This window comes from Tachyglossus aculeatus, chromosome 1, assembly GCF_015852505.1.
Source record: "Tachyglossus aculeatus isolate mTacAcu1 chromosome 1, mTacAcu1.pri, whole genome shotgun sequence".
In the NCBI taxonomy this organism is placed as follows: domain Eukaryota; kingdom Metazoa; phylum Chordata; class Mammalia; order Monotremata; family Tachyglossidae; genus Tachyglossus; species Tachyglossus aculeatus.
In genome coordinates, this window is record NC_052066.1 from 2,916,565 (window position 1) to 2,928,743 (window position 12,179).

At 50.4% G+C, this 12,179-nt stretch overlaps 1 protein-coding gene across 1 annotated transcript in view; it reads right to left on the minus strand.

Annotated features, from left to right (window-relative positions):
* Positions 1–1,565: 1,565 nt before the first annotated feature.
* The window catches only part of ESYT3 (extended synaptotagmin 3), a 149,119-nt gene continuing 138,505 nt past the window's right edge, over positions 1,566–12,179 (minus strand). The window contains exons 21-23 of the mRNA XM_038752330.1: positions 11,475–11,583; positions 7,314–7,363; positions 1,566–1,698 (exon numbers count right to left, since the gene is read on the minus strand). Coding sequence (XP_038608258.1) covers positions 1,662–1,698; positions 7,314–7,363; positions 11,475–11,583 — 196 coding nt within the window. The 3' untranslated portion in view covers positions 1,566–1,661. The remainder of the gene's footprint in view (positions 1,699–7,313; positions 7,364–11,474; positions 11,584–12,179) is intronic.

Below are 12,179 nucleotides of genomic sequence, written 5' to 3' on the forward strand. Positions count from 1 at the left end.
GACTGCTCCCAAACTGATCAACATAATAATAATAATAATAATAATAATAATAATAATAATGGTATTTAAGTACTTACTATAATAATGATAATGATGGCATTTGTTAATATTAATAATAATAATAATGGCATTTATTAAGCGCTTACTATGTGCAAAGCACTGTTCTAAGAGCTGGGGTAGATACAATCAATCAATCAATAGTATTTATTGAGTGCTTACTGTGCGCAGAGCACTGTACTAAGCGCTTGGGAAGTGCAAGTTGGAAGATACAAGGTAATCAAGGTAATCAAGTTGTCCAACGGGGGGCTCACAGACTTAATCCCCATTTTCCAGATGAGGTAACTGAGGCACTTAACTGAAGTTAAGTGACATGCCCAAAGTCACCCAGCTGACAACTGGCGGAGCCGGGATTTGAACCCATGACCTCTGACTCCAAAGCCTGGGCTCTTTGCACTGAGCCACGCTGCTTCCCCCAGCCACGCCACTTTGTTAAGTGATTACTATGTGCGAAGCACTGTTCTAAGTGCTGGGGGGGGATACAAGGTGATCAGGTTGTCCCCTGTGGGGTTCACAGTCTTAATCCCCATTTTACAGACGAGGTAACTGAGGCCCGGAGAAGTGAAGTGACTTGCCCAAAGTCACACAGTTGCCAAGTGGCGGAGTCGGGATTTGAACCCATGACCTCTGGCTCCAAAGCTCGGGCTCTTTCCACCGAGCCACGCTGCTTCTCTGCCAGGCACTGTGGTAGATTCATTCATTCATTCATTCATTCATTCATTCATTCATTCAATCGTATTTATTGAGCGCTTACTGTGTGCAGAGCACTGTACTAAGCGCTTGGGAAGTCCAAGTTGGCAACATATAGAGACGGTCCCTACCCTACAGTGGACTCACAGTCTAGGTGATAGAAGATAGTCAGGTTGGACACAGTCCCCATTCATTCATTCATTCAATCGTATTTATTGAGCGCTTACTGTGTGCAGAGCACTGTACTAAGTGCTTGGGAAGTACAAGTTGGTAACATATAGAGACGGTCCCTATCCAACAGTGGGCTCACAGTCTAGGTGATACAAGATAGTCGGGTTGGACACAGTCCCCATTCATTCATTCATTCATTCAATCGTATTTATTGAGCGCTTATTGTGTGCAGAGCACTGTACTAAGCGCTTGGGAAGTACAAGTTGGCAACATATAGAGATGGTCCCTACCCAACAGTGGGCTCACAGTCTAGGTGATACAAGAGAGTCGGGTTGGACACAGTCCCCATTCATTCATTCATTCAATCGTATTTATTAAGTATTTACTGTGTGCAGAGCACTGTACTAAGCGCTTGGGAAGTCCAAGTTGGCAACATATAGAGACGGTCCCTACCCAACAGTGGGCTCACAGTCTAGAAGGGGCCAACAGAGGGCTCACAGTCTTCATCCCCATTTCACGGATGAGGGAACTGAGGCCCGGAGAAGTGAAGTGACTTCCCCAAGGTCACGCAGCGGACAAGTGGCGAAGCTGGGATCAGAACCCACGACCCTCCGTCCATCTGAGGCCCGCTCGGGGGGTCATCTGCCTGCCCGTGGTCAGCTGCGGGCCCGTCCATCCGGGGTCAGCTGGGGGGTCCGCCCGTCCTGGGTCGGCTGCGGGGTCGTCCGCCCGGCCATCCCGGATCAGCTGCGGGGTCGTCCATCTGGGGTCAGCTCCCACCTGTGTGGACAGGCGGTTAAGAGGTCACATTCATTCATTCAATCGTATTTATTGAGCGCTTACTGTGTGCAGAGCACTGTACTAAGCGCTTGGGAAGTCCAAGTTGGCAACATATAGTAGCGTCCACGCCCCAATTCCAACGGACTGGGGACGCGCGGGTGGGAAGTCACACCTCCTCCAAGAAGCCTTCCCCGATCAAACCTTCTTTTCCCTGGCTCCTTCTCCCTCCTGCATTCATTCATTCAATCGTATTTATTGAGCACTTACTTTGTGCAGAGCACTGGACTAAGCGCTTGGGAAGCCCAAGTTGGCGACATCTTGCAGCATCTGGGCACTTGTATCTACGTCCTTTTGGGCATCGGGTATTCATTCAATCGTATTTATTGAGCGCTTACTGTGTGCAGAGCACTGTACTAAGCGTTTGGGAAGTACAAGTTGGCACCATATAGAGACGGGTATCTGCCCCACACTCAACCCTACAACGCGTATGCACATATCTTTAAATAACAGATGATAAATGACTTATTTAGAGTAAGATCCATCTCCCCTCTAGACTAAAAACTCACTGCGGGCAGGGAACGTGTCGATCAACTCAGTTCATTTATTCATTCATTCATTCAATTGTATTTATTGAGCGCTTACTGTGTGCAGAGCACTGTACTAGGCGCTTGGGAAGTCCAAGTTGGCAACATATAGTAGCGTCCATGCCCCAATTCCAATGGACTGGGGACGCGCGGGTGGGAAGCCACACCTCCTCCAAGAAGCCTTCCCCGATCAAACCTTCTTTTCCCTGGCTCCTTCTCCCTCCTGCATTCATTCATTCAATCGTATTTATTGAGCACTTACTTTGTGCAGAGCACTGGACTAAGCGCTTGGGAAGCCCAAGTTGGCGACATCTTGCAGCATCTGGGCACTTGTATCTACGTCCTTTTGGGCATCGGGTATTCATTCAATTGTATTTATTGAGCGCTTACTGTGTGCAGAGCACTGTACTAAGCGTTTGGGAAGTACAAGTTGGCACCATATAGAGACGGGTATCTGCCCCACACTCAACCCTACAACGCGTATGCACATATCTTTAAATAACAGATGATAAATGACTTATTTAGAGTAAGATCCATCTCCCCTCTAGACTAAAAACTCACTGCGGGCAGGGAACGTGTCGATCAACTCAGTTCATTTATTCATTCATTCATTCAATTGTATTTATTGAGCGCTTACTGTGTGCAGAGCACTGTACTAGGCGCTTGGGAAGTCCAAGTTGGCAACATATAGTAGCGTCCATGCCCCAATTCCAATGGACTGGGGACGCGCGGGTGGGAAGCCACACCTCCTCCAAGAAGCCTTCCCCGATCAAACCCTCTTTTCCCGGCTCCTTCTCCCTCCTGCATTCATTCATTCAATCGTATTTATTGAGCGCTTACTTTGTGCAGAGCACTGTACTAAGTGCTTGGGAAGTACAAGTTGGCAACATCCTGCAGCACCTGGGCACTTTCTACATCCTTTTGGGCATCGGGTATTCATTCAATCGTATTTATTGAGCGCTTACTGTGTGCAGAGCACTGTACTAAGCTCTAAGCAACATATAGAGATGGGTATCTGCCCCACACTCAACCCTACAACGCGTACGCACATATCTTTAAATTACAGATGATAAATGACTTATTTAGAGTAATATCCATCTCCCCTCTAGACTGAAAACTCACTGCGGGCAGGGAACGTGTCGATCAACTCAGTTCATTTATTCATTCATTCATTCAATCGTATTTATTGAGCGCTTACTGTGTGCAGAGCACTGTACTAAGCGCTTGGGAAGTCCAAGTTGGCAACATATAGTAGCGTCCACGCCCCAATTCCGACGGACTGGGGAGGCGCGGGTGGGAAGCCACACCTCCTCCAAGAAGCCTTCCCCGATCAAACCCTCTTTTCCCGGCTCCTTCTCCCTCCTGCATTCATTCATTCAGTCGTATTTATTGAGCGCTTACTTTGTGCAGAGCACTGTACTAAGCGCTTGGGAAGCCCAAGTTGGCGACATCCTGCAGCATCTGGGCACTTGTATCTATGTCCTTTTGGGCATCGGGTATTCATTCAATCGTATTTATTGAGCGCTTACTGTGTGCAGAGCACTGTACTAAGCGCTTGGGAAGTACAAGTTGGCAACATATAGAGACGGGTATCTGCCCCACACTCAACCCTACAATGCGTACGCACATATCTTTAAATTACAGATGATAAATGACTTATTTAGAGTAATATCCATCTCCCCTCTAGACTGAAAACCCACTGTGGTTAGGGAACATGTCAATCAACTCAGTTCATTCATTCATTCATTCATTCAATCGTATTTATTGAGCGCTTACTGTGTGCAGAGCACTGTACTAAGCGCTTGGGAAGTCCAAGTTGGCAACATATAGTAGCATCAATGCCCCAATTCCAACGGACTGGGGAGGCGCGGGTGGGAAGCCACACCTCCTCCAAGAAGCCTTCCCCGATCAAACCCTCTTTTCCCGGCTCCTTCTCCCTCCTGCATTCATTCATTCAATCGTATTTATTGAGCGCTTACTTTGTGCAGAGCACTGTACTAAGCGCTTGGGAAGTACAAGTTGGCAACATCCTGCAGCATCTGGGCACTTGTATCTACGTCCTTTTGGGCATCGGGTATTCATTCAATCGTATTTATTGAGCGCTTACTGTGTGCAGAGCACTGTACTAAGCGCTAAGCAACATATAGAGACGGGTATCTGCCCCACACTCAACCCAACAACGCGTACGTACATATCTTTAAATTACAGATGATAAATGACTTATTTAGAGTAAGATCCATCTCCCCTCTAGACTGAAAACTCACTGTGGGCAGGGAACGTGTCGATCAACTCAGTTCATTCATTCATTCATTCATTCAATCGTATTTATTGAGCGCTTACTGTGTGCAGAGCACTGTACTAAGCGCTTGGGAAGTCCAAGTTGGCAACATATAGTAGCGTCCATGCCCCAATTCCAATGGACTGGGGACGCGCGGGTGGGAAGCCACACCTCCTCCAAGAAGCCTTCCCCGATCAAACCCTCTTTTCCCGGCTCCTTTTCCCTCCTGCATTCATTCATTCAATCGTATTTATTGAGCGCTTACTTTGTGCAGAGCACTGGACTAAGCGCTTGGGAAGTACAAGTTGGCAACATCCTGCAGCATCTGGGCACTTGTATCTACGTCCTTTTGGGCATCGGGTATTCATTCAATCGTATTTATTGAGCGCTTACTGTGTGCAGAGCACTGTACTAAGCGCTAAGCAACATATAGAGATGGGTATCTGCCCCACGCTCAACCCTACAACCCGTACGCACATATCTTTAAATTACAGATGATAAATGACTTATTTAGAGTAATATCCATCTCCCCTCTAGACTGAAAACTCACTGTGGGCAGGGAACGTGTCGATCAACTCAGTTCATTCATACATTCATTCATTCAATCGTATTTATTGAGCGCTTACTGTGTGCAGAGCACTGTACTAAGCGCTTGGGAAGTCCAAGTTGGCAACATCTAGAGATGGTCCCTACCCAACAGCGGGCTCACAGTCTAGAAGGGGGAGACAGACGACAAAACAAAACATATTAACAAAATAAAATAAATAGAATAGTAATTATTTCAGTAATCAGTATTTCAGTAATCAATTATTTCAGATTCTCCCAAGCGCTTAGTCCAGTTCTCTGTACATTGTAAGGACTCACTAAATAATAATAATAATAATAATGATAATAATAATAATAATAATGGCATTTATTAAGCGCTTACTATGTGCAAAGCACTGTTCTAAGCACTGGGGAGCTTACAAGGTGATCAGGTTGTCCCACAGGGGGCTCACAGTCTTAATCCCCATTTTACAGATGAGGTCATTGAGGCCCAGAGAAGTGAAGTAACTTGCCCAAAGTCACACAGCTGAAAATTGGCAGAGCAGAGTCGGGATTCAAACCCATGACCTCTGACTCCAAAGCATGGGCTCTTCCCAAGAAGCAGCGTGGCTCAGTGGAAAGAGCCCGGGCTTGGGAGTCAGGGGTCATGGGTTCGAATCCCGGCTCTGCCACATGTCTGCTGTGTGACCTTGGGCAAGTCACTTAACTTCTCTGAGCCTCAGTTTCCTCATCTGTAAAATGGGGATTAAGACTGTGAGCCCCACGTGGGACAACCTGATCACCTTGTATCCTCCCCCCCAGCGCTTAGAACAGTGCTTTGCACATAGTAAGTGCTTAACAAATGCCATTATTACATTATTATTATTACATTTCCACTGAGCCACACTGCTTCTCATCCCGGTCATTCATTCATTCATTCATTCAATCGTATTTATTGAGCGCTTACTGTGTGCAGAGCACTGTACTAAGCGCTTGGGAAATACAAGTAAGCAACATCTAGAGATGGTCCCTACCCAACAGCGGGCTCACAGTCTAGAAGGGGGAGACAACAAAATCAATCAATCAATCAATCAAGCAATCATATTTATTGAGCGCTTACTGTGTGCAGAGCACTGTACTAAGCGCTTGGGAAGTACAAGTTTGCAACATATAGAGACAGTCCCTACCCAACAGTGGGCTCACAGTCTGAAAGGGGGAGACAGAGAACAAAACCAAACATACTAACAAAATAAAATAAATAGAATAGACAACGATAATGATGATGATGGCATTTGTCAAGCGCTTACTATATGCAAAGCACTGTTCTAAGCGCTGGAAAACATATTAACAAAATAAAATAAATAGAATTGTAAACAATTGAATGTACTGAGCAGTTACTCTGCAGAGCAATCAATCAATCAATCAATCGTATTTATTGAGCGCTTACTATGTGCAGAGCACTGTACTAAGCGCTTGTACGGAGCACTGGACTAAACACTCGGGAGAGGACGATACAACAATAAACAGACACATTCCCCGCCTACAACGAGCCGACAGGCTAGAGCGGGACACTCGGACATTAATATAAATAAATAAAATGATTGATCTGTGGAGCAGGGAAGGCGTGATGCAGGAGGGAGTGGGAGAAGAGGAAGGAAAGGCTTAATCCGGGAAGGCTTCCTGGAGGAGGTGGGCCTTCAGTAAGGCTTTGAAGGGCGGGGAGGGTCATTGTCGGTGTGAGCCCGTCTTCTAGACTGTGAGCCCGTTGTTGGGTAGGGATTGTCCGTATTTGTTACCGAATTGTACTTTCCAAGCGCTTAGTCCAGTGCTCCGCACACAGTAAGCGCTCAATAAATACGATTGAATGAATGAATGAGGAGGGAGGGCATCCCAGGCCAGAGGTAGGATGTGAGCCAGGGGTCGGCGGCGAGATAGATTGGATGGGGGAGGATGGCGACGGGGATCATCATCATCATCAGTCGTATTTATTGAGCGCTTACTATGTGCAGAGCACTGTACTAAGCGCTTGGGAAGTACAAATTGGCAACATCTAGAGACAGTCCCTACCCAACATTGGGCTCACAGTCTAAAAGGGGGAGGCAGAGAACAAAACCAAATACACTAACAAAATAAAATAAATAGCTGGAGAATGGAAGCCCTTCTTCCCCCCGCCCCCTGGGAATTCCAGCCTCGGGAATTCCCGCTTCCCGATCCCCATCTGGACTCACCATCGGGTAAAGCCTCGGATCAAATCTTCGCCGGAGAAATCAATCAGAACCTGCAGCAGGACAGAGCAAGGCGGGAGAGGGGCCCGAAGGGGTGGGTGGCACGTTGGGCGACCCGCGCCTCTGCCTGGGCCTCGTGGGGCTCAGGATGTGTCCCCCTTGCTGATTGTATTGATTATAATGATTGTAATGATTGTAAATACGATTGATTGATTGTCAAGGGACCAATTAGACCCTCATTTCCTGGGGGACTGTGAGGGTCTCCGGCCCTACTCCCTGCATCCTGCCGGGGTGGGGATGGAGATCCTCTTGGAATAGGCCCCAGAGGGAAGCTGGAATGGTTCGCAGGCACGGAGGGGATCGGAGAAATTCAAGCACAAAGGTCCATGCTGGGGCTTGGCGGGGAGGGGAGGGTCAGGGGTGTGGGGTGGGCCTTGTGGGGTCATTTGGGGTCAAGGGTGTTGGATGGTCCAGGCTGGGTCACTGAGGAGAGGCAGGGGTGTGGGATGGTCAGTAATAAGTCACTGGGGAGAGTCAGGGATGGAGAGAGGAGAGTCAGGGGGTGGGATGGTCAGTAACAGGTCACTGGGGAGAGTCAGGGATGGAGAGAGGAAAGTCAAGGGGGCGGGATGGTCCGTGCTGGGTCACTGGGGGGGAGTCAGGGATGGAGAGGGGAGAGTTGGGGGGGTGGGATGGGCCATGCTGGGTCACTGGGGAGAGTCAGGAGTGGAGAGGGGAGATTCAGGGGGTTGGATGGTCAGTAACAGGTCACTGGGGAGAGTCAGGGATGGACAGCGGAGAGTCGTGGGGGTGGGATGGTCCATGCTGGGTCAGTGGGGAGAGTCAGGGGTGGAGAGGGGAAAGTCAGGGGTGTTGGGTGGTCAGTAACAGGTCACTGGGGAGAGTCAGGGATGGACAGCAGAGAGTCGGGGGTGGGTGGGTGGGATGGTCCATACTGGGTCACTGGGGGAGAGACAGGGATGGAGAGGGGAGAGTCGTGGGGGTGGGATGGTCCACGCTGGGCCACTGGGAGAGTCAGGGGTGGGGAGGGGAGGGTCGGGGGGGTGGGATGGTCCACGCTGGGTCACTGGGGAGAGTCAGGGATGGACAGCGGAGAGTCGGGGGGCGGGGGTGGTGGTCCATGCTGGGTCACTGGGGGAGAGACAGGGATGGAGAGGGGAGAGTCATGGGGGTGGATGGTCCACGCTGGGCCACTGGGAGAGTCAGGGGTGGAGGGGGGAGAGTTGGGGGGTTGGATGGACAGTAACAGGTCACTGGGGAGAGTCAGGGATGGAGAAGGGAGAGTCGTAGGGGTGGGATGGTCCATGCTGGGTCACTGGGGAGAGTCAGGGGTGGAGAGGGGAGAGTCAGGGGGGTGGGATGGTCCATGCTGGGTCACTGGGGAGAGTCAGGGATGGACAGTGGAGAGTCGGGGGTGGGGGGGGATGGTCCATGCTGGGTCACTGGGGGAGAGATAGGGATGGAGAGGGGAGAGTTGTGGGGGTGGGATGGTCCACGCTGGGTCACTGGGAGAGTCAGGGGTGGAGGGGGGAGAGTTGGGGGGTTGGATGGACAGTAACAGGTCACTGGGGAGAGTCAGGGATGGAGAGCGGAGAGTCAGGAGGGTGGGATGGTCCGTGCTGGGTCATGGGGGGAGAGTCAGAGATGGAGAGGGGAGAGTTGGGTGGGGGGGGGATGGTCCATGCTGGGTCACTGGGGAGAGTGAGGGGTGGAGAGGGGAGAGTCAGGGGGGTTGGATGGACAATAACAGGTCACTGGGGAGAGTCAGGGATGGCGAGGGGAGAGTTGGGGGGTGGGATGGTCCACGCTGGGTCATGGGGGGAGAGTCAGAGATGGAGAGGGGAGAGTTGGGGTGGGGGGTGGTCCATGCTGGGTCACTGGGGAGAGTCAGGGGTGGAGGGGGGAGAGTCGGGGGGGTGGGGTGGTCCACATTGGGTCACTGGGGAGAGTCAGGGGTGGAGGGGGGAGAGTCGGGGGGTTGGATGGACAGTTACAGGTCACTGGGGAGAGTCAGAGATGGAGAAGGGAGAGTCGGGGGGTGGGGGCGGATGGTCCACGCTGGGTCACTGGGGAGAGTCAGGGGTGGAGAGGGGAGAGTCAGGGGGGTTGGATGGACAGTAGGTCAATGGGGAGAGTCAGGGATGGAGAGCGGAGAGTCAGGAGGGTGGGATGGTCTGTGCTGGGTCACCGGGGGAGAGTCAGGGATGGAGAGGGGAGAGTTGGGGGGGTGGGATGGTCAACGCTGGGTAACAGGGGAGAGTCAGGGATGGAGAACGGAGAGTCAGGGACATTGGATGGTCAGTAACAGGTCACTGGGGAGAGTCAGGGATGGAGAGAGGAGAGTCAGGGGGGTGGGATGGTCCGTGCTGGGTCACTGGGGAGAGGCAGGGATGGAGAGGGGAGAGTTATGGGGGTGGGATGGGCCATGCTGGGTCACTGGGGAGAGTCAGGGGTGGAGAGGGGAGAGTCAGGGGGGTGGGATGGTCCATGCTGGGTCACTGGGAGAGAGTCAGGGATGGACAGGGGAGAGTTATGGGGGTGGGATGGTCCATGCTGGGTCAATGGGGGAGAGTCAGGGATAGACAGGGGACAGTTGGGGGGTGGGGGCAGTCCGTGCTGGGTCACTGGGGAGACTCAGGGGAGTGAGAAGATCGACCCTTGACCATGAGAAGCAGCATGGCTCAATGGAAAGAGCCTGGGCTTGGGAGTCAGAGGTCATGGGTTCAAATCCCATCTCTGCCAGTTTTCTGCTGTGTGACTTTGGGCAAGTCACTTAACTTCTCTGGGCCTCAGGTACCTCATCTGTAAAATGGGGATTCAGACTGTGAGCCCCATGTGGGACAACCTGATCACCTTGTATCCTCCCCAGTGCTTAGAACAGTGCTTTGCACATAGTAAGCGCTTAACAAATGCCATTATTATTATGAGAGCGGGGTCCAGGAGGATGACCAGTACTCAGCTCCTCCCACTGTCCTGTTGGAGAATCCAAGGCCAGGAGCTATGTGCCAAGCACTATGCTAAGCGCTGGGGTAGATAATAATAATAATAATAATAATAATAATAATAATGGTATTTGTTAAGTGCTTACTATGTGCAAAGCACTGTTCTAAGCGCTGGGGGTATACAGGGTGATCAGGTTGTCCCACGTGGGGCTCACAGTCTTAATCCCCATTTTACAGATGAGGGAACTGAGGCCCAGAGAAGTGAAGCGACTTAAGACAACTGGCGGAGCCAGGATTAGATACAAATTAAGCAGGTTGGACACAGTCTGTGTCCCACGTGGGGCTCACAGTCTCAATCCCCATTTTCCAGATGAGGGAACTGAGGCCCAGAGAAGTGAAAGGGCTTGCCCAAGATCAACCAGTAGAAAAGTGGCAGAGCCAGGTTTTTGCACTTAGTCCAGTGCTCTGCACACAGCGAGTGCTCAATAATAATAATAATAATGGTATTTATTAAGCACTTACTATGTGCAAAGCACTGTTCTAAGCGCTGGGGAGGTTACAAGGTGATGAGGTTGGCCCACCCGGGGCTCACAGTCTTCATCCCCATTTTCCAGATGAGGGAACTGAGGCCCAGAGAAGTTAAGCGACTTGAGACAATTGGCGGAGCCAGGATTAGATCCAAATTAAGCAGGTTGGACACAGTCTGTGTCCCACGTGGGGCTCACAGTCTCAATCCCCATTTTCCAGATGAGGGAACTGAGGCCCAGAGAAGTGAAGGGACCTGCCCAAGATCAACCAGTAGAAAAGTGGCAGAGCCAGGTTTTTGCACTTAGTCCAGTGCTCTGCACACAGCAAGTGCTCAATAATAATAATAATAATAATAATGGTATTTGTTAAGCACTTACTATGTGCAAAGCACTGTTCTAAGCGATGGGGAGGTTACAAGGTGATGAGGTTGGCCCACCCGGGGCTCACAGTCTTCATCCCCATTTTCCAGATGAGGGAACTGAGGCCCAGAGAAGTGAAGTGACTTGCTCAAAGTCACCCAGCTGACAAGTGGCAGAGTCGGGATTTGAACTCATGACCTCTGACTCCAAAGCCCGGGCTCTTTCCACTGAGTCACGCTGCTTCTCCAATAGGCCCCCGGCCCCTGGGGAAGCCCCTGGGCCAGCAGGGTGGCCACCCCCAGCCCCAGGCTGACCTGTCCCAGGCTCTTTCCTCGGTGGGGTCCCCCAAACCTCCGGCTGTTCTTCACCGCGACGTCCAGCGATCGCCCCGTCACCTCCTCCGGACCCACCGAGAATTCGAACCTGCGGGTGGGGAATAATAATAATAATAATAATAATAATAATAATAATAATGGCATTTATTAAGCGCTTACTATGTGCAAAGCACTGTTCTAAGTGCTGGGGAGGATACAAGGTGATCAGATTGTCCCACGGGGGGGCTCACAGTCTTCATCCCCATTTTCCAGATGAGGGAACTGAGGCCCAGAGAAGTGAAGTGACTTGCCCAAAGTCTGACTCCAAAGCCCAGGCTCTAGCCACTGAGCCACGCTGCTTCTATTATATATATAAAATATATATATATAATTATATATTATAATATATATATATAATAATAATGATAATAATAATAATAATAGCATTTATTAAGCGCTTACTATGTGCAAAGCACTGTTCTAAGCATTGGGGAGTGTGTCCGGTTACTGCTCTAGCCTCCTCTCCCAAGCGCTTAGTACGGTTCTCTGCACACAGTAAGCGCACAATATGTACAACTGAATGAATGAACAAATGTGTGTCCATTTATTGCTGTATTATCCTCTCCCCAGCGCTCAGCATCATCATCATCAATCGTATTTATTGAGCGCTTACTATGTGCAGAGCACTGGACTAAGCGCTTGGGA